We start from the raw sequence: 27,857 nt of genomic DNA on the forward strand, positions 1-27,857 counted from the left end.
ATTTTCATTTACCCCCTTCTTTATATCCATATAAAATATTTATCAAACAAATAAAATTGAAATATTCTTTTGAGAAATGCAACCATTACATCAGTATTTTCGTCGTTTTTTTTTTACAAATTTTGTAAGATATTGTACTCACTTGTATTTTTAAACTTACAACTAATAGTCTAAGATCCGGGATTAGAAAAATATACCCTCATCTGTTATATGAAACAATTTTTCATAAGCCGATTTTCCGATTTCGATTCGATTTTATTTTTAATTGATAAAACCATGATAAATAAAATATTTAAAGTGTTTAATTTGAAATGAATAAAAAATCACTTAATAAAAAAATCGTAAGTTTATTAATCGATCTTTTATGCAGAATGTCACTTATTAGTACAACTGTCATTCATTATGAAACGTCTCATTGTCGCGATTTGCCTGTTATTTGTCAATGTCGTTATCAGAAGTTAAAAATCGCCAATTTAAGATTCATAAATTCAGGGTCAAGTCGATTTTCAGATTTGATAATTATAATTTATAATGCGAAGCTAACGGTATCTTGTTGTGTCTAAGGTAGTTACCAAAAAGATTTTAAAATGTTGAGACATTTATTAAGGACTATCGCTAAGTCGAAAGTGGTTTCCACGAGAAGTAACGGTAAATTATCAACTTTAGGCAATTACAGAAGTATTGTGCCTTTATCGACAACTCGACCTCACTTGCAAGAAGATAAGTAAGTAGATAAACAATCTTTAGTCCTTCTATTATATTTACAATTCTCTTTACACTATGTCGCACGGTGTTAGATATTAACACAAAACTTACATATTTAAAATTACAAAACTACTAGCTGAAACCTGCTGAACTACTTGTCTTATTAACTTATGTAAGGGTACATCTTTAAAATTGTTAGTTATTCAATGAGCAAAATTTGGGTTATTTCAATTTAAACTTCACAGTATATTCCTGAATGATAAATTAAATATTTGAGCCATGTTAATGAAGATGTGAGAAAAACATATGTCTAAAATATAAGGCTTACAATAATAAGTCATTCCCATGTTAATATAGTTTAAGGTCATTCTAATTTGAATAAATGCAACATGATACTAGAGCTTTTTACTTTAAAATATTGACTTTCAATGGTAAAATATATATATTTTAAACATATTTAAGACAACAATGTTTTTAAATTTATAATACAATCATAATAAAGTATTTTATATTATATCATTTTCAGGATAAAAGTAACATTTGTAATGCCTGATGGAAGGAGTCTGGAGGCTTTTGGTAAAGTCGGCGACAGTCTTCTTGATGTTGTGGTGAACAATGACCTTGATATTGATGGTTATGGAGCATGTGAGGGAACTGTTACTTGCTCAACATGTCACGTTGTGCTTAAAAAAGAAGATTATGACAAGTATATTTATTTACTAAATCCAATTTTGATGTTAATTTTTGTTGATTATTATTTTTAAATATAAATGAAAATGATTGTAATTAGATTTTCCTGTATCAATCATTTGTTTTATGGATATAAAACAATTCTGGATTTTAAGACACAAATCTGTCTATTATTGAATATATTTTTATTAAAATTTTAACTAACAATGAATTAACATTGTTATTATTATTTTTCAGGCTACCAGAGGATGCTTGTGATGAGGAATGCGACATGCTTGATCTGGCCTATGGTCTCACAGACACTTCGAGACTTGGCTGCCAGATAACATTAACTAAAGATTTAGATGGTTTGGTTGTGAAAGTCCCTGCAGGAACATATGATGCACGCAGTTGATATATGACATTTTTATTGAGGGTGTGGCGGGCACAACTGCATCTGTTGTAATATTTATTTTATGTGAGTAGGTAATAGTTTCCGTGTCTACAAATCTAAAATTTATTTATTTTTCAACACATCTAAAAATTACATTGAATGCATAGGTGCGGAAGTGTGCCTGTTTCATGCCTATTAAATAGCAAATTGGGGCATACTACAGTTGTGAATTCATTTTAAAGAAATACTTTTATAGATACTTAACTCAACTTATTCTCAGTGTAAGAAATGTTAACCTGACAAATTAGAAAACAGTTTAGTAATTGAAAATTAACATTTATATACTTTATGTAAAATCTTACATGTTCCTGATCATTTACTCGAGGATATAAACATATGACACAATTTAATTAAATTAAAAATACCATTGTGTTAACAAATTCCACAATTTAGATAAGAAATTAATAATTTTATTCTTAAAATACATACAAACTACTTAATTAAGGGGTAACATGAATAATTCTCTATTGGTGTATTTTATGATGAAATCATTAATTTCTCATAATTCAATATTTTTAATCTGTGATTAGCATTCGGGATATTGAATTCTGGCAATTATTTTTAACATTGACAGTGACAGTCCTTCCTGTGACGTCATTTCACAAATCGTAAAATATTCGTTTTGTAAATTTTTAATTTACTTTTCTATATTTACTGGTGAAGCTATATTTAGTAAAAGCCCAATTTCAGTTGGGCATTATAAATATCAGTGATAAAGGCCACGACATATTCTTTTGTCTTTGGATTTGCACAAACATGACTAGTTTAAAAGTCGGCCACTAGATGGCGTTGACCAGTTTACCAGTGTTACGTAAAGATGTTGTTAGTATAAGAGTTAATATTCATAAATTTTATTAATTTGTTTTTTAGCTATTCTCTTTTTTTGTATATTATTGAAATTATTGTTGGACGTTGGCAAATCTGTAATTTTTATTGTACTGAAAGTATTGTATGAGATATTTCATCTTTGAATTGTCTTCCTAACACAAAAATCTTTGTTATTGCGCATAATTAGTAAAAATAATTATTGAAATAATAAGACAATTTTAATAAATTATTTTTCATAATATTTGTTTTATTAACCGATTTATAAATTTTACCTGCATATTGAAGCGATTGTATAATATTTGATAATAATAGTCTTTATATCCTTCTCAATACCTACTCTCTTATATTTTTAACTGACACCAAAAGAGGTGTTTCATCGCAATATTTTTACCATCAATAATGATGGATCTCCTCTTTAAAGAGGAGATTACCTTTCATATTAATGGAGTTAGATAACGATTTGCGTTTGGTCTATTAAGATTTCAAGCATTTGTTATCTGTCGTTCACATTATTCTTGTAAACTAAAAGTTTTGTAATCTATAAATTAAATCTATACATAATTTAGGGAAGACTTGAGTTAATATTTTTAAGCAAGACAGTCACTCCCGTGTTAATTCTTGACATACGAGTCATACTCTAGGGCCTAAAGTCTTGACTTTAAATATCGTATTATATAGTTATACTAGCTGACCCGGCAAACGTTGTTTTGCCATGTTTTTGTGGAAAAAATTAAAGTTTATAATTAACAAAAAAAACATAAGGGATGATTGTAGAGGGCTGAAAATTTAGGGTTGCATGTATTTTTGTATGGTGCATCGTAAAAAAATAAAAACGAAAAATGTTGTCTAAAAAATAAATAAAAAAATTTATGGGTGGACCACCCTTAACATTTAGGGGGATGAAAAATAGATTTTGTTCGATTCTCAGACCTACCTAATACGCACACAAAATTTCATGAGAATCGGTCGAGCTGTTTCGGAGGAGTTCGGTTACTAACCCCGTTACACAAGAATTTTATGTATAAGATAAATAATTCTAACTATATTACCTTATCATATCCTGATCAATCGTGACCTGTGTAATTCTTGTATCTCCTGTTCGTTTTGTAAATGTAATTCTCTATTTTCTTGAATTTGTAAGATTAGCTTTTTAGTTTTAGTTTGTTATTATAATATATATAGTTACTAATAGATTAAGGTTCTATATTTTAGTATAAATTTATTTTGTTTTTTATATAACTTCTGCACTTCTTGCACCCATCATTTTTTTTTCTATTCTTACTAGGGTTGCCTGGAAGAGATCGCTTGTTAGCGATAAGGCCGCCCGTTGCATCCCTTGTAATTTATATATTTTTTGTTATTTGTATTTCTTTAGCAACGAAGTGTAAATAAATAAATAAAATAAATATATTATATACACATTGGCTTCGTGGCGTCTGCGTGCGACTCTCATCTCTGAGATCGTAGGTTCGAACAAATAAATTTTCTATGTTCGCATTTAACATTCGTTCAAATGATAAAGGAAAAGATCGTGAGGAAGGAGGCTTGCTTTAGACCCAAACAGTCGACGAAGTCTGTCACATACTTCCCTTTTAGATTGACATATGATCATTAAACAGATTCAGATCTGAGGTCCAGAGGTAAAACGGTTGTAGTGCCCCTGATTTTTATTTATATTGAATACAAGTACAGTACACATCACCACTATGTGGACCTCTCCCCACTGAAGCAAAATCTAAATTCGCCTTAGGGTCCTTCAAGAAAAAAAGGCGTAAAAAGTCTAAAAAGGCAGACAACGCCCTCGCGAGCCGTTTTGCATTGACTGCCTTGCCACTTAACATCAGGTGAGCCTCCAGCCCGTTTGCCCTCTGTTTTATAAAAAACAAATCTAAAATTACACAATATAACAATAAAAAGTGCGTGCCTAAAATACAAAGTATACAGTAGACGTGCTAATGATGATATAAATAAATAAAACTCTGCGTCAGCCAATAGCCTGTTTTTCGTTCTCGAGTCCCTATCTCACTCTCTCTCAATCGCTCTCTCCCTTTTCTTTGCTAAAAACGCTGCACATCATCGTGACGACTCATCCGTAAAAAAATTACCCTCATGCTCATGCAAAGAAGTTTCACTTGAATAAGTAAACAATATAAACTGAAGTTAAAATTAATCACAAAATATAATTAAGATAAGCTTTACGATTTATGGGTTAGTTCATTAACTTTACGAATATGTACAAGACATTTTTGATGTTAATTTTAATTTGTAAGTACATTTTAATTTATGTTGGAAACCTTTTGTGCAATAGATAGGAATTAACACGATGCCAATTACAATTAAAGTTTCATTTAGACACAATTATGATGTAGAAGCCCACTGAAGTATTAAACCAATTCGAATTAGGGTCCTTGAATAAAAGAGCGTATAATTAATGAAAGGCCGGCAAAGCTTTTGCGATCTTGCAATGTGTCCATGGGCGATATCAATAAAAATTAGATCGAAAGAACTATGTATGGTCTTTCTAACCTAAAACTACCTTTAACCTAATATTGCGGGTGTGTTAGGAAGTTGTATTTAAATTAAGATTCGTGGTTGTTAAGAACTATTCTGTCTAAACACAAGTCAAAATCTCTGCACTACAAAATGTATTTATAATACATTAAAATCGATTTTTGTTTAGGTTTTTGTGGATTTTTTTTATTAGTAATTTTTTATTTTGTTTAATATTAGATCTCTTCGTGTATGTCATGTTTGCCTATAAGTGATTATTTTATCGACGTAACTTTGTGCCGAGAGTTGGCAAGCTTTTATCAATAAAAAAAATTTACAAGTTTTGACTTAAGTCCTACGTGTTTAAAAATATTATTAAATAATTTATGTGTAGGTATATTATGTGTTTAATATTAGGTATTAAATGATTATCGTATTAGCATAATCTGTAAGGATGAAGTATGTATTTTTGTAATAAATAAATAAAATAAAATATATATTTTCAGTTGAACTGTCCTCGAGCAATCGCCTCACAATTAACAAACGGAACAGACTTCGAAAAGGCTTTTGGCAATCGCCGATTGAACTCAACAATAAATACCACGACGCGAACTCGTTAGAAAATATGCAAATACGGAAGAACACACCTCGACGCGACATTTTTGATGAGAATAAAATGCTTTTTTTAACGAAACCAAGTGAAAACTCCGACAGAATGTTGAATGAGTTCATTAATAATGTTGTTGAATTGAAATCTCAAAAATATTTGAGAAATAATCGTGATATGGGAAGAATGGAATTTGATTTCAACGATTTAGTGTTGTAGTTATAATTACCCTAGTTACTTTGGTTACAATAATTCTGTGTGCATAATGTTTTGTTAATAAATAATGTAATACCACTGCGAGGAACGGGGGCCGGGCGAGTGTATGCTGTTCTGTGTTCAAACGTCTGCAATCAGTGATGCCAACTTGGGGGTGCCCCCAAATTTAGGGGGGAAACATGATGTCCAGGGGGTTTTTAGGGGGTAAATTGTAACGATTTAGAAATAAACATTCCCTGAACTTCCACAAATATTTTTAAAATAATCACCTGAAATCAATCCAGACATTCTCGATTGAATTTTTATATTGAAAGAATTTAATAAATGGGATGATAATAAAACACCGACAAACCAATTATTTTTTATTTCGGACAACTTAAAACCAATAAAGTAGTTCATTATAATTCTATGTATTAGCGATTAATTGTTACTTACTTAACATTTAAAAAAATATTTATAATACATTAAAAGGTTTTTAATACACAAATAAATATTTTTAATACATTCAAAAAAAATTTTTAATTAAAAAACAAAATTATTTAGCATAAATAGTTTATTCTTAACACAGTAGAACGACAATATTGAGAAATATTATACAATACAATTAACACGAGTTTGAATCTAATAAAAACGTAAGTAACAATAACCGCTTCACGAAACCAGAAATACACTTTGTGCATATTTATCAAAATGAATTCATCATGTATATCTCTCTCTCTCTAGCTTCGTGAATACTTAAATAAGCCCCCTTTATCACCTTGCCCCTAAATATCAAAAATAAATTAAACTAATCTAGTAAATACAGCGAGGAAGAATCAGTTTTGTTAGGCTTTTTAAACACGAACGGGTGAGAACTAGAATATTATCAACTGGCGTTTTTTTTTTTGTAATATCTTTAGGATTTTTTTGTAGATTTTGATGCTGAATTATCTGATGTGAACGGATACCAAGCAAGTGTCTAAAGAATTGGTAATCTCTTTTCTTGAAGGACCCTAAGTCAAATTGGTTCGGAAATACTTCAGTGGGTACCTAGTTCCACATCGTGGTAGGGCAAAAACCGTCTTAAAAACGCTGTAGAAAAATGGATGTCGAGGTGATTTGGATGGCATTTCGTATTCAGCCTCGACGTCTGAAGAAAATAAACTGCAGGATTAAATTCGAACAACTCAACGAACACTCTCCATAGTAAATGTAGTAAATGCGGTAGAAGATGCAGAGTGATCCATCTCTACGCAAAGGCAACTCAAGGCAAATGATTTGCTTTTTTTTTTAAAGAGTACCGAGTAATTTTTACGCCGGCTTTTTCTCTCGGCCCCCCTCTGTCTTCTTTGCCGACGAGCAGGGATGCCAAGAGGCTCGAATTTAATGACGTGGAATAAGTGATACCATGATGATCTTATGTTCCAAAATAAACGTATTTTTTTATCAAGCCGCTCGTAAAGTGACTGGTCGATTCAAGTGGAAGGAGTTGGTACTGGGGAGCCCCCACCCAGAGGTGGGAACAGTACTCCATGTGGGGCCGAATTTGCGCTTTATATAGTTGCAAGCGGTGGCCCGGAGTGAAGTACCGTCTTGCCTTGCTGAGCACACTAAGCTTTTTAGAGGCTAATATAGCCTTTCATTGTTGACATGAAAGTCATTCTTTCTCTTTTTTCAATATCACCTTCATGGGAAAGACATTCCTTTGCGTAAATAATGAGTTAAGTAAAACATATGAGTTATGTTTTATTAACAACATATCACTTATAATAATAAAAAAAAACTGCATGATAAACGCTCGTGTATAAACAGCCTTACTATAAAATATATTTGTGCATTATAATGATTGCTAAAACATTGAATAAATCTATACCCATAACATTATCTCAATTTTTTTTAAGATTCAACCTAAACTTGGCGAAATGACACAACTATCTACTGTTATACAGTACAGGATGTAACAAAAATCATATTTTGGTATTTAATTATTATTTTTAATAGTATTTTTTTAATTAGGATTTCCTCGAAGAGAACGCATTTAAACGATCACCCGTAGCTGTCCTAACATATTAATAATTATATATTTTACTCTCAACACAAAAAAATGATAATAATATTTTAGCTTAAATATAAATAAAATAAAAATAAATGTTTAGGCTCCATTAATATTGTTTATTTACCAATGGTAACCTTTACGACCACAGGTGCCGTTCTAGTATTACGTAAGCACTATGGGGAGGGGGGAGAGAGAGAGGGGGGGAAGAGAGAGGGGTTGAGGGTTGACGGGGGGAGAGAGAGGGGGAAGAGAGGTGCCGTTCGAGTATTACTTAAACACTATGGGGCCTCTCCCCATAGTGTTAAGTAATGGACGGGGGTGAGAGAAAGGAGAAAGAGAGAGGGGAGGAAAGGGGAAAGAGAGAGGGGAGGAAAGGGGAAAGAGAGAGGGGAGGAAAGGGGAAAGAGAGAGGGGAGGAAAGGGGAAAGAGAGAGGGGAGGAAAGGGGAAAGAGAGAGGGGAGGAGAGAGAAAGGGGAGAGGGTGGTTTATTTGATTTTTTTATTTGATAATAAATCGTTAATATACAAAATATTGAGAGCTTTGCTTTTTTTTGCTGACAGTAAATCTGCGTACATAATACTTGAAAGGCCCCTCAGGGATGGAATGGTCGCACCATATATATCGATGGCATAGATTAAACAACGAATGTATTTATAGATGGTTAATATAATAGACTTTGTTACACCCTGTATATATATTTCTCATAATATATAATTACAAAAAGTAACGCCTATGTTTTTAAATGTGGCAATATTGGCTTCATTCGTCAATGCATACTGGTAAACAAAAACAATACAGCGCCAAGCACGATATTTATCGTTTAAACGTCATCTACTTCTGAAAGTAAATGTAAAAAAATCCATACATTTTTGTATGAACATATAGTACATAATTTGAATAGAATACATATAGTAAACTAATGTAGTATATAATATGTAGAGTATTACTCGAAAATCGATACTCTCGAGTGTCCAAATCTGACATTACTGACAACTACTTGAGCTAGGTATCTCTTTTACATAACAAGAGGCAAACGGGCAAGACGTTCGCCTCAAGGGATACCGCTGCCCATGGACTGATCAAATGTACCTAGTGCTCGAATATGATTTACTCTATTAAAATTTTTTTTTCACAAACGTTATCAAAACGATATAGAGACGATAAAACTCGTGCTTGGCTCTATACGATTTTTTAAATATTTACAGCATTATAATATCATTATTCACAGGTGTTCCAATTATTTGATATTTAACCGGTATCAAATAACAAAACACCCTATATAAGGCTACAGATTCACCTATCCGTCTGAGCGTTTTCTGTGCAATTTTGTTTATCGTTTTTACTCTCGTAATGGAGTAGACAGCCCACAGCGCCAAAGTACCTGAAAAGTAAATCAAGATTTAAAAAAAACTGTGATTTAATCAGGTAACGTGATGATGTCAGTCAGGTGATCAGGCGTCTGTGTCCACCAACTCGAAACACTCACCCTTCGTGTTCCAAGAACAGCGCCTTCAAAGCTCCCTTGGACCAATAAGACATGGCATAGCTCAGCAGCTTCATCGACAAAGGATTCACTCGGAGGAAGTTGCCGCAAAACACCACCTGCAATTTTAATGTCATTTCTAAACCGATAGATGGCGCTGAACATTTTGGAAAAATACTAAAACGCGGTATTGAAATAAACTATTGCCCATTGATATGGATATTTTAATTGCACAGAGCATTCTCCCTACACTAAGGAGGCCCACCGGCAGAGACTGCGCGCCGTGCAGAACACATGCCTGAGGCGCGCAGTGGGGGCCCCCCGCTACGTGAGAAACGCCACCATAGCGCGAGACCTGCGGATGGAGTCCATCGACGAGTTCGTCGCGCGACTCGCGAAGGGGATGTTCGATCGAGCGGATGGCTCTCAGCATCCCCATCTCCAAAACATCGCGCCATGGCACTCCAGGCCGCCAGATCGCCTGCGGTATCCGCGTGAGCTACTCTCCGCGGATGCCGACACCACCGGACATGACACCAGGGCAGCAGCCGCGGCTTCGACCGCTGGTCGCCTCGCTGGGCCTCCCCCGGGGCTACCGGGGGTCTCACCCGGCGGAGCTTGACCGCGAGCCGCGCAGCGCGCTGCCCGATACCACCGACCACGACACCAGGGTCAAGTCGAGATTACTCCTTGACCCCACACTACCACCGGATTGACACCCCGGACAAGACCCCATCGGCTGCGCGCAGCGAGTCGAGCCATTGTTCCTCGCGCGCAGCAGCCCCCACCTAGGGCTAGTAGCCCGCCCCCGTACCGCCCTGTATCAGCAGGGCGCGAACAAACAAACCACCCGATAGAGTCTCATGCTCGAGCGGGTTAAAGCATCCCCCTTGCGAGGGAGGATGTAACTATTACAAGTCAAAGACAGAGCATTCTCTGCTGTTCTTTCCGGCTGAGCTAAGCTCGCCAAACAGCCCGTGCTGAGCTGTAAAGGCCCTTCAGGCCAACAGCGAGATTCCATTAAAAAAAAAAAAAAACTGCTGTTCTTATTACGAGAGATCGTTGCCGGCCTATTAAAATGGAATTAGCGAGTTCAACTCATAAACCTTGTAAGTAAACAAAAATCCATCCATAATTCATATACATAGTTAAATAAGGTAAACCTCGTAAGGATTAGGAAGCTAGGTCTAAGGCCCCTAAACCCAAAAAGGGGGGGACGTGTGAAGCCAACTTGGTTTCCCTCCCCAAAGTAAGAGTGTCAATCAAGATGAACCTTTTAGAGGTATTTGAAGTTGGTATCATTGTTGGACATTTGTGACTTATCAGAAATCTGAGGTTTCTATAATTACCCGCTGTATATTCTGGTTGGAGGCGCAGAGGCGCGCAATGGAGCCAATGTTGTTGGTGATGGTGACCAAAGTGGCTCGAGCCAGGTCTTCGCGGGAGACCTTCGCACGTCGATCAGCCGAACACATTTGGCCGAAGCTAGAAAATTAAAAAAATCTATGATATTGCTATTGCCATTTTAATGAAACAAATGACATTGTTATATTATTATAATATCTTATTACAGAAATCAAAACATAGACTTATGAGTTGATTATTTAAATATTTTTAATAATTTTACTAACATAGATTTCTATACTAACAATATATGGACTTATTGATTGGTCTGAAAAAAAAACATTTTTATTTTTATTTTTTTTATTTAATAATACTTAATATATTTCTTTAAAATAATAATGTAAGAGTTAGCAATGTAAGTAATAAAGTCTTGTGTAAAAGTGAATAAATGTTAAATTCTTCACATAAGATAAAACATATGGGTGAATAATATTTATTTCGTGAGTATATAATTTTTTTATGTAAAACTAAATAAATAAAATGTCTATTATTATTACAATTATTGCGAGCCAAGAACTATCCAAGTATTCGACTGTGTAGAGAAAAACATACAATTCACTAGGGATTTTTTTTAATTTCTGCCCCACCTGCCCCATCACCCCACTTTAACTAGACTCATAAATATAAATAATAAAAAATACCTGCTCGCGACCAAATCCCCTCTCAGCCGGAACCTCTCATAATCCCCTCCATAGATGTCTCGTATCAATTTGTCGACGGTCGTATTATCGCCCGAGGCGGCCAACGCGATGGCTTCTTCGAAACTGCTGCAGCCGGTGAGCAGGCAACAGAGACCGAGGAATGTCCCACCACCCAGACTGAAATCATATTTAGTATTTTAGGCTTAATAATGCTAATTTGATAACCTAACCAAATTTCTCGGAAAAAAACTTTTTTATCAAATTTCATAAAAATATGTTCAGTAGTTTGAAATACAAGGCATAGCAAACATACCTGGTCCCACTGACTCGGCAATAGTCGTAGGGCGAGCTGACGACCAGCATGGAGACCCCGCTCCCAATATTCACCAGAAGGAAGGGATATGGTGATGAGAAATCGAACGGTTTCCTCACGTACTGGCTGAGGCACGGCTCCAAGTATGGCGGCTGCAATTTAATTATAAAAACCCAATTATTCTAGTAAACCTGGCCTATCAAAAATCAATAAAGATTATAACTGTCAAAATATAACTAATTATAATAACTACACTCCGCTTTTCAATTCCGTAGAATTCTGACAGCTGTCATTTTTTGACATGACAGAGATTTATCAATTCCAATACGAGACTGACATCTGACGTCTATAAATACATTTTATTTTACAAACACAAACTATTTTAAATGCCCACTGGTTTGTCAGAAACATGGAAATACAATTCCAATACCTGGAGATGCCAACCGTAAAAGAAATAATCCGCAAAAACGGATTGGATTAACACATATACACACCGAGTCATTGTCAGTCGTGCTCTCCGGGTTCGGTTCCCAGTAATAGCACTCATGCGGGTTCATCGAGTCGATAAACTGAACACCCGCTATCAACGCGTCTAGTTCGTCCAATTTTGACAGTCGCATGTTCACTTCCTGTAAAAAAAGTTTGCGGTTAACGCACGTAACACGAAAATAACTTCATTTATCGATTTTTTTTTTAAACAGTACAAAAAGCTTCCTTACAAGCTTATGCGACTGAAATCAATTGCGGTTTAACCGCATTTCATATTAACCGCAGCGGTTAGGGCCACAAACATTCTAATTCTAATATTATCTCAAACACACATGTTTGTTTGCATTTAAAACCGCACCACACACACACGAGTACAGAAAACCCGCAGCGGTTTAACCGCAGTACGAATACCTTAATGAAGTCCTCCTCAAACTTGTAGGCGCCACCACCAGTGGCGTATATTGTGTTAAGGAGAGTGGCCATTCCCTTGGAGCGAGCGAGTTGCAGGAACGAGCCGACCTCGCTCGTCGGGAACCTGATGAAGTGGAGCGTGCCGTGGCGGCCGCGGATTGTCACGTTGTCCATCTGTCAATGTCAAAGAGACATTTATTATCCGCGCTTAGAATTCCTTTATGTATTGAATATTTTTGAAAATAATAAAAATACTAGCTGACCTGGCAAACGTAGTTTTGCCATGTATATCATTTATAATTAAAAAATAGGGGTTGATCGTAGAGGGTTGAAAATTTAGGGTTGTATGTATTTTTAATGCTCTTGATACAGTTGATAAAAAAATAAAAATTTATCTAAAAAAATTCTCAGACATACCCAATATGCACACAAAATTACATGAGAATCGGTCAAGCCGTTTCGGAGGAGTTTAACCACAAAAACCGCGACACGAGAATTTTATATATAAGATACTTTTTACTTACTTACTTACTTAAAGTTTCAATAATAAAAACAACATCCAAACAATCATAAATTCAAGAAAAACGCTTCTCAAAACAAGATGGCGTCGCACCAGTCCTATGACGTAGCATGCTTGTAAACAAATTGCTTTATGACATCCATATAGTGGTATGATTATTGAGCAACAAACCTGTAAATGCACATCTCTCCTGCCAGTCTTGCCATACGCCGAATTCCTGGTGAGGTACCGCCGTATATTCTTCAATATCTCCGTTTCCTTATCTATCTCCCGCCGGTTCGTCTCCCTGGGCTCGAAGTACACCAATTTCGTGAGGGTCCCACCAATGTCCATACCGAACCAGGGCATGGCTGAAATCAGAAATTTGCCTTAAAACGGCCGATCTTGATACGCGGCATTCTGAGCATGCTTTTGGATCCGAGTTTCCTATCACAAAACATGCTCTGAAACCTGGTCTAAATCGGTATACACTGACCTCTTTACTGTGAATAATTTGTCGTACTAGCAAAATTTTCTTGTATTTCAATGCAGTCGAGTCGACATTAAGCACGCCACTGACCAAACAAGGAAATAATGTTAAGGAAATAATTGCTAATATAGGGTTGCGTAATTAATTCTTTTATAAAACTATTTTTATTTAATATATGAGATGATGAAAATCCAGATTCCCGTCGGTATCCATTACATCAGAGATCCAATACATAAGGTAGGATTGAAGTATTACGTCACACATTTTTTGGAGATTCTTGACCACCCATAACGTAACGCGCCGTAACGTAACGTTCCGTTACGACCCAATGACTCATTAAATCTAAAAGTTGCCATTTATGTGGTGTAAAAATAACGTATTATTCAAAAAAAAGGGGAAGGTCTATAGCGCGGGCGGGTATCTAGATCATAAGTTTAACACCAATTCTAATTAAATTAACTTTCCTATTATTACGACATTATATAAATACTTCTATTATGTGGCATAATAAAATTAATGACATTTGCATGCCGATTTATATATGGCGGATTGTGCGGATTTTTATAACAATTGTATGTAATTATACCTCTATCTTAACAAATAAACGATTTCATTTCAATAATAGTAACTGTAACGCATAATTCAATCCCCGCCCCGCATCGTAACGTAACCCCCCCCCCCCAAAATTCCCCCCAAAAGAGACGTCATATCAAACACGAATTGTTCGTTAGAATAAACGGTTGTAAGGAAACTAATATGTTGTTTCAAAAGGGTTTTCAACACGGATTGAGCCATATATACCTTGCAGTCAGTAAGATCAGGTGACAGAGGCACAAATCTTAATATATATATATTTCTTGTGTGCGTGTGTATGTGACTGAACTCCTCCTAAACGACTGGACCGATTTTGACGAAATTTTTTGTGTGTGTTCAAGGGGATCTGGGAATGGTTTAGATTCACAATTTTGTCCGCTGGACAATGTTTTTTTAATTAATTTTTAATTTATTAGTAGTTGTTGATTTTGGAATGTTTTAAATTGGATCCGACAGACGGCGCTACCATCGCAGTGTCAAATTTCTTCTAAAAATAATATTCGAATTTTAATTTTAGTCTGTCCCGACAGTTAGCGCTGCGATCAAATTAAAAAAAAGTCTTGTTATCATTGTGCTATTGTAGACCATGGGCTGGATCGTTAGATATTGTCATAACATTTGAATAATAATTTTCATCAAAATGGTCCAGAATCTTTTAGCTTATTAAAGAAAGTTTCAAATTAAAGACGTGTAGACAGGACAACGTCTGTCAGGTCCGCTAGTATGTTTATAGAGTTATTATGTTTTTTTAAAGGCTAACTCTAAAAGTTATGTACATGTGTGTTATGTATGTGTGTGTATACTCACGCGGTGCCACGCTGTCGGGCGGCGTCGGGAGTGTCGGCATGTTTGCCATCACGTGGTTCTCTTTCAGCGGGGTGTACGGCACCCGCCTCGCTCGCTTCAAGTGATTACTTCTGCGGATAAATAATACTTTCTTCTTATAAAATATTACAAATAGGAAGATTGTGAGAACGGCTGATCTCTGGATATTGTCTTGACTTATTTAAGCTATCGAGGAATATTTTTCAGAAGTATTAAAACTTTCACACCATCACACACAACCAAATTAGGTGAGCCTTATATGCATTGTATGTATTAGAGCATAGACTATTAAATGTATCTTCGAACTGTAAACATCGTTCTTATTTAGTCCCGTCCTTACATGGCGAACCTCCCAGTATACACTTTGGATTACTTATATAATGTATTCAATAATTTTTCCTTTCGTAAATGTTTAAACCTTTTTGCATATATTCAGAGACTGATCGAGAGTTCTGACTGACCTAGGCTATTTATCGGGATGCGCACTCTTATTTTTTTTTTTAATTCAATAGTTTCTGAAAAATTAAATTCTTTGTACATTAGCGAGAGCGCTGTAAGTTTTTGCTGACGGAGTGTGGAGTGCAAGTAAGTTTTAACTCTTTTACTGCTGAAAAAGACCTTTGCAGCTGCAGTTGGTAACACTCATCTACTTTGGTGTCTTTTTCGAGTTTTTGACAGATTTTTTGTATCATCGATTCTTCATTTAATTTGGATACTAAAATCTCCCGTCTGCTATATACAGGGTATGATGCTAGCGAAGACGCGTATTCTGTGCGTCCCCCTAGATCGTCGCGCCCTAGGCTGCAGCCTAATTAGCCTAAGGGTTAATCAGGCCCTGTATATATCACGTACTCCATCGTCAGCTATATATTTAGCTAGCTAGGTTTGCGAAATAAATAAACAGGGCCCGTTGTGTCATTCGATATATTAACTTGACAAACGAAAATACTTTACCGTTGCAGTCGGATTTTCATAGTCGTAGAGAAAAGGTTTTTTTTTGTAAATAATTACCTGGTAATAGTATGTTTATTGTGCGCGACGCGGCGCTCCGGTCGGCAAGCCGCGAGGCAACCGTCACACCGGTGCAGGCGCATCTGTAATCACAAGAAAATCTAATACATTACGAAATTCAGAATACACCTGAAAGCCAATAAGCGGTGGCAGAGGATAGCGCTGGAAGATTCTCATATCGGAGACACTTGATTAATCGGGTAACAGTTTTGTAATTTATTTATTCACACTTCGTTGCAAAGAAACACAAATAACACAATATATATAAATTGCGGATGCAATGGGCGGCCTTATCGCTAACAAGCGATCTCTTCCAGGCAACCCTAGTAAGAAAAGAAAAAATACATATATATTTATCTATAGAACCTTAATCTAGAAAAAAAAAACAAAAAAAATAGAATATTATCAACTAACTAAAACCAAAAAACTAATCTTCAGGATTCATGAATAGCTAATAGCGATGTAATACAAAAGAAGAGGAGACAGGATAATACGATAAGGTTAGGAAATGTTTATATAGAAGAGTTTTAAAAGACGATAGGGAGTTATTTCTATCAAATCATACTTCTACACTTGAACATTAGTTCAAGAAATTCGTATTAATTGACAGGATTTTTTTTACGCGAAGCTATGTATTCAACTTATAATTATTTAACATAATATTAAATTTTTCGACGTTTAACTAACGAGAGAATAAAATAAAAACATCCGGTGAAGTGTTTTCTTTAAATGTGTAAAAGCTATGTTAATAACACAATACTAGGTATTTTGTCACTTTAACCAATTTGAGCAAGTTCCCCCCCATACATTATAACAACTTGACAGGATGCCTTTAATATCACACGTCTGACTTATAAGATTTTGAAGGCTTCAAAAGTCAGTAGAAGTGACAATGAACCTCTTTATTATTCCCATGTCGAAGGTCAATTCAATTGTATTCCCGTTTGAATAATTACAATGTAATATACGTAAAGAAAGGGACAGCTTTCGGCCATGGAAGGAAGCATGTACTTTACTTGAACTTTAGATTACACGATAATTGGGTAAATCGCCCATGCGCGTTGGATGAGGATTTTATTCATATTCCCTTGAACAGTTTACTATTATGTAATATAACAAAAACCTTAGCCACAGCAACGCTTGGCCGAGTCGAGGTGTGCCAATTTAATTTAAAATCGGTTAAGTAGTTTAGGAGTCCATCGCGGACAAACATCGTGATAGGAGATTTATATATATTAAGATTACAAAACAATACAAAGGAAGACAATGGACGTTAATTCAGTGTAAAGAAAGAAAAACCTTCATTATTTATTTTTATTTTTTTAAAAGTGTGTTCAAAGTGCAAAATATCGTTATCACATATGATATATAACAATGATAAGAATTAAGAGGCGAGCCCATGGTTATCTTGTTATCTCGAAATTGAATTTGATAAAATTAAATAATTTCAAAATTGTTCATTACGATATCTATTTTGTTTCTGATTCACAGGACATTGTTTAAGTAATACTAGGCTTCTAAACCAATTCGACTTACGCCCAAACCCAATAACCTATCTCAATCCATTTTTGACACACATTTTTGACATTGTTGTATCTGTCGATACAAGCATCCAAGATATCCATCCATATCTTAAGATTATATCTTACACCAATTTTTAATATAATTAAAAAGCTATTTGATATGTTTTAAACATAGACGTGTATTTTAATATTATTTCTACGGTTTTAGTTATTTTATTTAGTTTATATTGATTATCAAATATGAGTGTAAAGTGCGAAGAGCATTCTATCCGTCACCAAAAATCGATTGACTTCGTAGGGATTGGTTATTGGGATGCAGATAGGAGATCGATCGACTGAATTGTTTTCAATCTGATATTGTAGATTAATTATTGGGTTCGGGCGTTAGGGTCCTTCAAGAGAAGAGCGTTCCCTAAAAGTCCTGCTACACATTCGCGAGCCTTCCGGCCTCGACAGTGCCTATGGGCTATATCACTTAAGATCCTGCCCCTTTACCCCCTGTTCTATATAGAAAAATAGAAATTACTAGTGATTTCAGCGTATTGACAGAGGATTTCGCATTTAATATTTTCCAATAAATACTAATCGACCTTTAATTAGTTTTTGCGTCATATACATAATTAATTCAATTAAACATTACATAATTAAATAATTATTGAATTAATTAAAGACTTTATAACATCGAAAACACTCGACTCTACTTGGTTTGTCTACGGGAATAAATTACAAATCAATTTGACTTAAAAAAGGGCGTTCCAATTCTTAAAAGGTAACAAACGCAAGCCTTTAGGCTGTGTCCATGAGCGGCGGTATCACTTAACATGAGCCTCCTGCCTGATTGCCCCCTATTTTATTAGAAGTGCGTGCGTACAAAGTACATATGTTACACGTGAAACGTCTTTTTAAATTAATTATTACTAAGGTAAAAGGACCAGTATATGATCACTCTATGCATTTGTATATCTATATTCACACTGTTTGCTTGCTAATATAAATAAATAAATAAAAAATCTGCGTTTACTGCACAAGACATTCGACAGAATTGCCATCTAAAGTTCTTATATTTAACTACTAATACAGCAACCGATAGCGCGTATTTTTCTCGATCGCCCTTTCTTACTCGCTCTCTCCCTTTCCTTCGACAAAAACGCTGCACATATTCGTGACGTTGCATCCGTAAAAAAACCCTCATGCACCTAAAGAAGTTTCACTTTAAAAAGTACTACTCAGAGATTTTGTTTGTCACAGGTCCCTTGCTTATCCCGCCGCTCACACATGAGCAACCGACTAAAGAGAGAGGCTTGTTGCTAATTTTTTTTAAAGTCTACATATTCCTCGGAAATCATCGAGATGTCTAATTTACCAGAGTGCAGTCCAATTTTCATCTTAATAAGTTTAAAAATATGTTTTATATAGGTAAATATTTTCACAAGAATATCGAAGATACTCAAGAATTCTGTTAAATTATTCTCGTAATATAAGCGTGAATTAAAATAATCTGAAGGTGACCTTTAAACTGTTAACCGTTAACTATATAATATTTAACTACAGTTAAGAACATTAAGTAAGTAAATTGCCCAACTATTTGGAAAGGTTCAAGGGGAAGGTGAAGAACAGCGCCCCTGACAAGACACGCATCAAGTGACTGACGGCTAATCTCCAGTAATGGAGAGGCACTAAAAGAAGAAAAAGAAGTAAATAGAAAGAGATTCACGGCCAACCCCCAGTAATGGAGAGGCACTAAAAAGTGAAGAAGGAGTTCATAGGAAAATTCATGAAAAAAAAGTTTACACTATCTATATAAAAATTGTCGTATTGCAGTATTTTTAAACTCCATAGAACGGCTAGACTGATTATTATGAAATTTTCAAACGCAAAACGGTCAAGAAGCTCATCTGCTGTTAAGTGATGGACTACACATGGACAGTCACATAGCAAGTGCGTTGCCGGCCTCTTAACAGTTAAGTCTAAGTGTTACTATTTTCTTTTTGCCTATGAACAATGTTTCAGTTCCCTCTGACTTCACGTTCGTACTTTGGATTATCTATTAAAGTTCAAAACAAAACTCAGATATAAATCAATAGAAATCATCAAAAGGTCGCCGCGCATACGACGACTTGATTTAAAAGCTGACAACGCACTCCGCAAATCAAATCCCTTTTTGACAATTTAAATAACAAAATCCACTAAAATGTTTCTGCAATAACCACAAACAAACAGACACACTTACTTGATGAATTACTATAACTCCGGTTTTCTCCTCCATTTCGTATCACAGATATAAAAATCACTCTATATCACAGAATTCACTAAACTTACGCAATAAATAAATTAATATACAATCAATAATTTTACATAGAAATAAATTATAATAAACTAGAACACACCATACTTCTATAACTATGCGTAAATCTAACATAAGAGTGCGCGCGACGCGAGCGCCGAACGTTTTGTGAATGACGATTCAGTGTTGCCAGACACGAGTAAACAAACCGCCATTTTTAATAAAGTCAAAGGAGAAAATCTTATTTTATAGAACAGGTGCTCCTTGTTCCAGGACCGGAGGCTCAGGTGTTGTTAAGTGATACCATCCATGGACAAAGCTAGAAATGTCTTTTAAGAATTAATACGCAGTTTTCTTGAAGGTTTTAAATATTGAACTTAAAAAAGGGAACCTAGGTATAACTGGTGTTACTAACGCCCAAACCCAATAACCTATCTCAATCCATTCCATCTGAGATATACAATGATACAAGGCAATTTGCATATCGATTTCAAGCATAGACAGTGTGTGTATTAATAGTATATACACACAAAAATATGTAAATACTGTTGATTATCACCAAAAAAAGAGAAAAATGAAAGAATGTAGGGGGGGGGGGATTCCCTTTATATTTATTTATTTATTGACATAAATACATTTATTATCCTTTCAGACATGTATGTACTTCGGTTCGCGTTCTTATTTTCTACCTTTGTTTATACATAATAAACATACATATTTTATTTTTATAATGTTACTTTAATTTAAGTTTCTTTAACACAAAATATGTAGGGCAGTCAGGCAGAGAAGGTTGATCAGCTATATGGCTACTTATCTATCTGCAGCCAATACCTACAATTTGTAGCGCCATCTACACAACAAATCGTGTATCCGAAATGCAATTGTCAACGCACGTGTACTCGTAGGTATTAAAATGAAAAAAAAAAATCCGCTCACATTTCGGCAATCTGCTGCATGTTGCAACACCAAAACAGATATTACGCACGCACATTGATAAGGAAAGTGAACCAATCGGGTCATTCAATGAATATATTACATAAATATTTATTTATTTATGTATACAGATACTTAATATTAGTCAGTGTCAAACGCAATTTAAATACTTTTACTAAAACACAAAAACATAGTTTCAACAAGTCGTCTATAAATGCTATCTTAATATCGAGTGAACTTTCTATGGTGAAATTTCAACCAATATTACAGCCAGTAAACCCAGCCCTGCTAATTTTTTCATTCGTTTAAATTCTTGTCTATATGTAGGTACTCATGATAGCAGCAGATCAAACGACGCAAGTGGAAATTGATAGGCCATACACTGCGTAGAGATAACAATTATATCTCCAAGGAAATCGGAAGCGTGTTCATCTTAGGCCGGGATTCCACCAAAGCAGAGATTTGTGCAGTGTGCTGTGCGAGAAGAGATGTTTTTCAGCTCAGTTGCGAGGCGTTGAGTGCTCAGTACGCATTTTGACACAAAAGGTGAAGATGTCGCTATTATTACAAAAAAAGTATCTTCTTTTACTTAAAGAACTACAGTCTGAAGAAGCAGAATTGATAGCTTTATACTACCTAAACAACATCGCTCACTGCACGCTCACATCTCTCGTCTCCACTCAACAAACTCACACAACTCACACAAAATTCTATTGGTTGTTTTAGAAACATCTGCTCTCCGCTCTTCTCGTCGCCGCTTTGGTGGAGTACCGGCCTTAAGCTGGCGTCATAGTTGCAGAGCCAGAAAACATGGAGCGAGGTCTCACTGTGGACGACCTCTGTCTAGTGCCTCTCATCTAGGGGGTATAGGACATCAATTGAACTCAAGAATTAGGTATTTATGAGTCAAAAAAACTCACGCTCCATCTCCAAAATCCTTATGGCAAAGATTAAACAATTAAATTATCTATTCTGTGTGCACGCACAAAAAACTCTCCAATACAGATAAATGGGAAGGTCGCAACACTGGACTATGATATTATATTGAGCCTTGAAGCGCGCGGAAGTCAATATTATTTTTGATTAAAACAATAATTAATGATTTATAATTTCAGTAAATGTTATATATTCGCCGCGGTTTGGTTATCTTTTGGACCGTAAAGCTTATTATGCATATAACGTAAACTAAATACATGTATATGTAGTCAAACCTGGATAAATGAGAGGTCAACGAACCACAGCATTTTCTCTAATAGAGGTCTATAAAAGATTTAAATTAATTAGTCAGTCAAAATTTAAAAATGAGTTAAAAAATAAAACTAATAGGTACATACAACAAATAGCGTGTATTTTTTTCTCGATCACCCTTTCTCACTCACTCACAATCAGCCTCAATCGCTCTCTCCTTTTTCTACGACAAAAACGCTGCACATATTCGTGACGTTTCATCCGCAAAAACTTTACCCTCAGGCGTCTAAAGAAGTTTCACGTAATTCATTTTTGTATTATTTTTTTGTGTTTTTCTGTGGGTGTGTTTTGTTTGTAAATGTTATGTATATGTCAATAGTAATTAGGTTATTGCTGTCTAGGCAAGTATCAATCTCACTCATCCATCACACGAATCCCTCATTATTACTGGTGATAACGAATCCATGATATATTAAATTTAACATTATTAACAACGTTCATATATGTACGAATTGACTTTAATTCTCCTAAAAATGCTAATTATACGTTAATATACCAAACGCAATGACCTCTTTGCATTTGAGGATTCGCCTTAGAGGTGTGTCTTACATATTTGTATGTTTGTTTAATAAATTAACACTCAATGTTTACGAGTTTAACAATGTCACAGCGATGACGTCACACCGTTAAACGCGCTAGGGAAGTATTTCTTAGTAGCTTATATGCTACCTTTTGAAATCAGCCACTGATTTCGTCATGCCGGCTGTACACACTCGTCGAGCTAGGCCGATCGCGAGTGTACAATAGAGCTCTAGTCTTGTCTCGCTTTCTAGCAGTTGGTCTCGCCTCTTTCGGTTGCCTGTCGTTTTTTTCTCTAGTCAAAGCGTCTAGAGTCTCGTTCAATCCCTTGCTCGATGACCGTATGTTTGTTGTAGTAAAGCATAGTAACCATCCAGTATCTTCTTCTTTGCCATGGCTTCGTAATTATTTATGGTAAACGTGAAGTAAATATTAATAACTTTATGCACCAGGTCAGGTTTCCACGTCCATGGTTAACGGTGTTTTAACGAGCGTGTACAGGCTGCCCTCTAGTGAGCAGCCGAGAGTCTCAGCGAGAGGATCTCGCCAAGTATGTACAGCCGGCATCAGACTTTTCAAAGATTCTCTTGCCCGAGGCAGAACATATTAACATTGGCATGGCGTTGTCCGCCGCCATCAAAATCACAGCCTTCTATGGCCATCAATGACATGGAATGGAGCTTGGCACAGCAAAGGCAATTTTTTCTGGCACAAAGCATTCTTAAGTCGAAGATCCCTCCCATTAGGTTGCAGGAACAGCAGCGCCTTCCTTCCTCTAATCACCCCCCAGGGGATTCGAACACGCGAGACGAAAAGTTAATATGCTTGGTTTAAAAGTGTCATGCTACTTCAACGTAAGACTTGAGGAAGAATGCAATACTGCGGTCAGGTCGCAAATCCGTCCCATCATGAGAGTTGGAATCCCATCTCAATAGCATGTCGCCGTGAGCATCTTTTAGAACATTATTATACATTATCTATGCTAATAAGAAATTGTCGAGTTATAAACATCGTCACGACTGATATCAATGACATACAGTTTATTTATATAACATACTAACTGCCCCTGCGAATTTCGTTTCTCCTTAATGCCTAGCCTTCCTGTTTAGTACATACCAACATGGAACATTTTGCTATGATACCCCAGAGTTCTGTTTTCCGCAATGAAAACTTTTTAGGTTTTTTGTGATTTTTCTATAAACCTCAGAGTTCAAGTTATAAGTTCGTAACCAACAAATATAAAATAAGGGTTGATTGTAGAGGGTAGAGGGAAATTTAGGGTTGTATGTATTTTTGTACGCTGTATCATTTAAAAAAATGTCAATAAATAAATTTGGGGTGGCACCGCTTATCACTTAAGGGTTTGAAAGAGATAGTACCCGATTCTCAGTTATACACAGCATAAAAAATTTCATAAGAATCGGTCGAGCAGTTTCGGAGGAGTATGGGACGAACATTGTGACACGATAATTTCGTAAATACAAACAAATATGGTTTGATTATTAAAGGTGTACTCGTCTTCCTAGGACACCAGATCCTGCGAAAGTCACTCTTGGAACAAGAAAAACTTTCCTAATCTGTCCAGGCATCTTTCTGTCATCTTTCCTATTCTGTTTTAATAATCAGAATGGGATCTAATAGCAAAAACACCTTGGAATTCCACAACATGGCGTTTTCTAGAACCAGGATCAGTTGCTTCCAAACCTTAAAGAACCAGGTGCTCATGAGCGATAGTTAGCACTTAAATTCAGGTGCTAGCCACTGCCAATATCAATTTCGGGTACTATGATAAGTTATCCGACTAGGATAATGTGCGGCTTCCTCCAACCTAAAGGGATGATACACGACCACTAACTATGATTGGCCCAAAGCGGCATATACCCAACCAGAAATACTGTCATCGCGATTCAGGGTACGGGTCAGCGTATGTAGGCATCGCGACAATTATAAAATGTAATGAAAAAGATAAATAATACTGAACAGAGACGAGGTCCTTACACAGTACTTGTATAACGATTTCTAATCTTTGACATTGAATTTTTTACGAAACTTATCTAATTTAATTCAATGACAACATTATCAGTAGATAATGTATACAGGTCCGAATAACAATATCCTTAATCAATAGTCAGAATGAAACAACCGAAACGAGAGACAAATGTTTAGATAAATTAACCAATAATAGTGTCCTGAAATAATTGAAATGTTATCTGTGTGTGAGAATATAAGAGACCACAGACAATAAAAGTGTCTCCATTCCCCTAATTGCGATTGGTCAACAGTAAATTAATTATAGTGACACCAAACTTTCTGTTTAAATATTTTGAGTTTTTATAAAAATTTGAGGGACCAGAATGTAATTAAGCCTAATTATTTACTATTTTATAGTGCTAAATGATATTACTACTGGAACTAAAAAAGCTTACAAATTGCAGAACATGGACACAGGAACATAAGGGATGAAAGCGAGATAGGAATCCTGGAACAGGAAATCATGCTTCTCATGTATGCTCTACCCTAATCCCTAGTGGTTGGATATATATTTCAATAGCTCGAATTTCATGATACTGAGAATGTAGGAGTCTCAGAGGACCTTGATTGGATGATCTACGTGTGAATCGGAGTAATTTATGGTACCAGAGTTGCATCTAAGTATTTAAAAAATTATGATATTTGTTCAATATATTGAAATTAGTAAACAATCCCCCCAGCCCCAAAATCGAGCTATTGGTTTACTTGTAATTGGAGGCTAACAGAAACATACATTTTTAGATCATTATTAATAACTAACAAGAAAGCTCAAATCAAGAGTGTATAATGGCGAAGGCATAAAGGTCAGGAACTGATAAAATCAATTAATATTTTTTATATTTAATACATTACAATTATATAAGAGTTTAATATGTCAACATTTATAATTTTGTCATTTAATTTGTCATGGTTTATATGATATTAAAAAAAAAACAAAAATACTTGCCTAATACCATATCTGAATAGTTGTGAAGAATTTCTTCTTAAAACCAAATGTGTACGGCTGTAGAGATTGATGTCACCTTGGCCCCATAATTTCTAAAAAAAAGGATGTGTTTATGACAGGAATTAGATAGATAATGCATACATTTATCCTCTACAAAGACAGGCACTAAAACTTATTTTTAAAGATCACATTAATTTCAATCTGAGTCTTGCCATGAATCTAAGGTGGCTGATATGAAAATAAAAACTTAAAACAAACAATATAAATTTTAAAGTTTAAAGTTTTTAAAAACATGTCCTACAGGTCATAATTATCATTTGAACTGTACTTCCATTTATTTTTTATTCTTTTGACTTTCAATTCAAACTGTTCAGATAAAAATCTAAACATCACAATACTGTGTTTATCTAGATCTCACTTGTATAAATTTCTTTTGTACTGAGATATCTTTAGTTCTTACCAAGATACAAAGAATATTTATTATTTACTATGCAATATAATAACATGTTAGATCACAGTTAGTACTTTCTATTATTAAGATAAAATAAAATCAGTACGAATTAAGATAGCTTTACACGCTGCGTGTAACCCAAAAGACTGTGCTTTCACAAAAATAACTGTTTAACTAAATTGTCTTGAAATATACGGTTAAATGAAACCGGTTTACAAATTATAAACATATACGTTACTGGTGTAATTCAATATTTGTGGTTTATTGTGTATTGGATACCAGTAAAAGTATATACAAAACTTACATTTTTTTTAAACATTCGACTTGGGTATTTATTATCAAACTTGAAATTTAAAAGCGATTTCACAATATATGGTACCAATTTGCTATTTGATAATCTTGTCAACACAAACCTATAAAAGGTTATCTTGTTATTACAATTACTTACCTTTTAATTTATGAAGATTATCGTTATGGAATAAAAACCTTAATCAACAAAAAGACACTTGTCGCCGATTATAATTGCAAATTTGCAATAGATTTACATAAAACAGAAAATCTAAACCAACTCGATTTAATGACGTGACGTCTATTTTTTAGAAATAGAATATAAAAGTGAACCCACAGAAACCACTGAAATCTGTATAGACAGTAGATTTAAGTTTAAAACTTTAAGCCGTTGACAGACAGCAGCAAATATTTGTCAAAGGGATAATACTGTTTCGATGTAAGATGTTCGTAGATAGAGTATAGAACTAGTTAAGCTTCTAAAATAACAATAATAACTAAAGAGAGTGAGACATTAAAGAGCTTATTACACCACGCGATATTCAGACAGTCTTACTAAGATTTAGCCTAATGTAATAAGAGTTAGCCTGTCTGATTAGACCGACCAAATGGGTTCGGCGGTGCTTACTTGCTTACTTGCTGAATATTGTGTAGTGTAATAAGACTAAGCATGCTTAACCATTCAGTCAGCGCGCGGCAGTCGCAGAGCAAAGACGTTCGTACATGTTTGTTTTCTGTGGCCGCGTGCACCATGGCGTGTTCGCAAGAAAAAAAAGTACTTTGGAATGTTTTAGCTAAAGTTAGCCAACGCTCGACACACTGATACATTGGTAAAAACAAACATGAATCTTAAATTTAGAAAGAAGGTTCGGACAATCAATCTTATTATAGAATATCTTAGCTGCAAACGACGTGTCAATAAATTTAAATAAATTTTCTGCGATTCTCTAATGACAACATACTAAAGTGTACCAGCCTGGTTCTGTTCTTGATTTGTACCGAGACATTCCATTTTTATTGCCATATTGAATGTATGGAGTATCTATTAAATAACATTTAATAATATAAATTACTAATATAACATTTTAATAGTCATTCAAACTCGGCAACTCCTACTCTAAGGTAGTTTCCGTCATCCGACATCCGTCACCGACTACGTACGCTTTGCAAATGAGTAAAAATGAGTTAGCGTGCGGTATTCAGTCCAGTGTAATAGCGTCCAGTGTAATTAGATTTTAAGACAGTCTTACTAAGACAGTCTGAATATCGCATAGTGTAATAAGCACTTTAAGTGCAAGCGAAACAGAGTATCAGTATTTCTGTCTCTATTTGCGTATCTGGTTTTATTTGTTTACCATCGAGCCCTTGGTCGGCTTGGTGGTTCCAAACATATTTTTCAGTGCAAACCGACTAAATTGCGAATCATGTTACCAACGTCAGGTAGTTGCCACACTTCGTGTCCTTTGTAA

The 27,857-nt window shown here is 35.1% G+C and overlaps 2 protein-coding genes across 4 annotated transcripts; one reads left to right on the forward strand and one right to left on the reverse strand.

The window, feature by feature from the left end:
- The first annotated feature begins 448 nt into the window (after positions 1-448).
- Positions 449-2,555, forward strand: LOC111003778 (adrenodoxin). Its single transcript, XM_022274462.2, has 3 exons — positions 449-724; positions 1,232-1,411; positions 1,633-2,555. Exons 1-3 carry the CDS (start codon positions 588-590, stop codon positions 1,787-1,789), a joined length of 474 nt encoding a protein of 157 aa, XP_022130154.2. The 5' UTR covers positions 449-587; the 3' UTR covers positions 1,790-2,555.
- Positions 2,556-8,448: 5,893 nt separating this feature from the next.
- On the reverse strand, positions 8,449-26,713 carry LOC111003784 (pantothenate kinase 3). Of its 3 annotated transcripts, XM_045633595.1 has the most exons (12): positions 26,549-26,713; positions 25,650-25,741; positions 16,166-16,248; positions 15,137-15,246; positions 13,438-13,616; positions 12,747-12,920; positions 12,341-12,475; positions 11,847-11,998; positions 11,534-11,710; positions 10,838-10,973; positions 9,492-9,607; positions 8,449-9,386 (listed from the first exon to the last, which is right to left on the reverse strand). In XM_045633595.1, exons 3-12 carry the CDS (start codon positions 16,246-16,248, stop codon positions 9,299-9,301), a joined length of 1,350 nt encoding a protein of 449 aa, XP_045489551.1. In that variant the 5' UTR covers positions 25,650-25,741; positions 26,549-26,713; the 3' UTR covers positions 8,449-9,298. The 3 variants fall into 3 exon arrangements, with proteins under 3 accessions (XP_045489551.1, XP_022130161.2, XP_045489550.1); XM_022274469.2 differs by lacking the exons at positions 25,650-25,741; positions 26,549-26,713 and adding an exon at positions 19,919-20,129; XM_045633594.1 differs by lacking the exons at positions 16,166-16,248; positions 26,549-26,713.
- Positions 26,714-27,857: the final 1,144 nt, after the last annotated feature.

Source organism: Pieris rapae, chromosome 24 (genome assembly GCF_905147795.1).
Source record: "Pieris rapae chromosome 24, ilPieRapa1.1, whole genome shotgun sequence".
NCBI classification, from domain to species: Eukaryota; Metazoa; Arthropoda; class Insecta; order Lepidoptera; family Pieridae; genus Pieris; species Pieris rapae.

Coding starts and splice junctions, on each gene's coding strand:
- LOC111003784 (XM_022274469.2), bottom strand. CDS start 19,954: ATGGAGGAGAAAACCGGAGTTATAGTAATTCATCAA. Junction 11,999..12,340: donor GCACGACTGACAATGACTCG/GTGTGTATATGT, acceptor ATTAAATTGCAG/CCGCCATACTTGGAGCCGTG. Junction 10,974..11,533: donor GGGGATTTGGTCGCGAGCAG/GTATTTTTTATT, acceptor TTAATTTTCTAG/CTTCGGCCAAATGTGTTCGG.
- LOC111003778 (XM_022274462.2), top strand. CDS start 588: ATGTTGAGACATTTATTAAGGACTATCGCTAAGTCGAAAGTGGTTTCC. Junction 725..1,231: donor CCTCACTTGCAAGAAGATAA/GTAAGTAGATAA, acceptor TATCATTTTCAG/GATAAAAGTAACATTTGTAA. Junction 1,412..1,632: donor AAAAAAGAAGATTATGACAA/GTATATTTATTT, acceptor ATTATTTTTCAG/GCTACCAGAGGATGCTTGTG.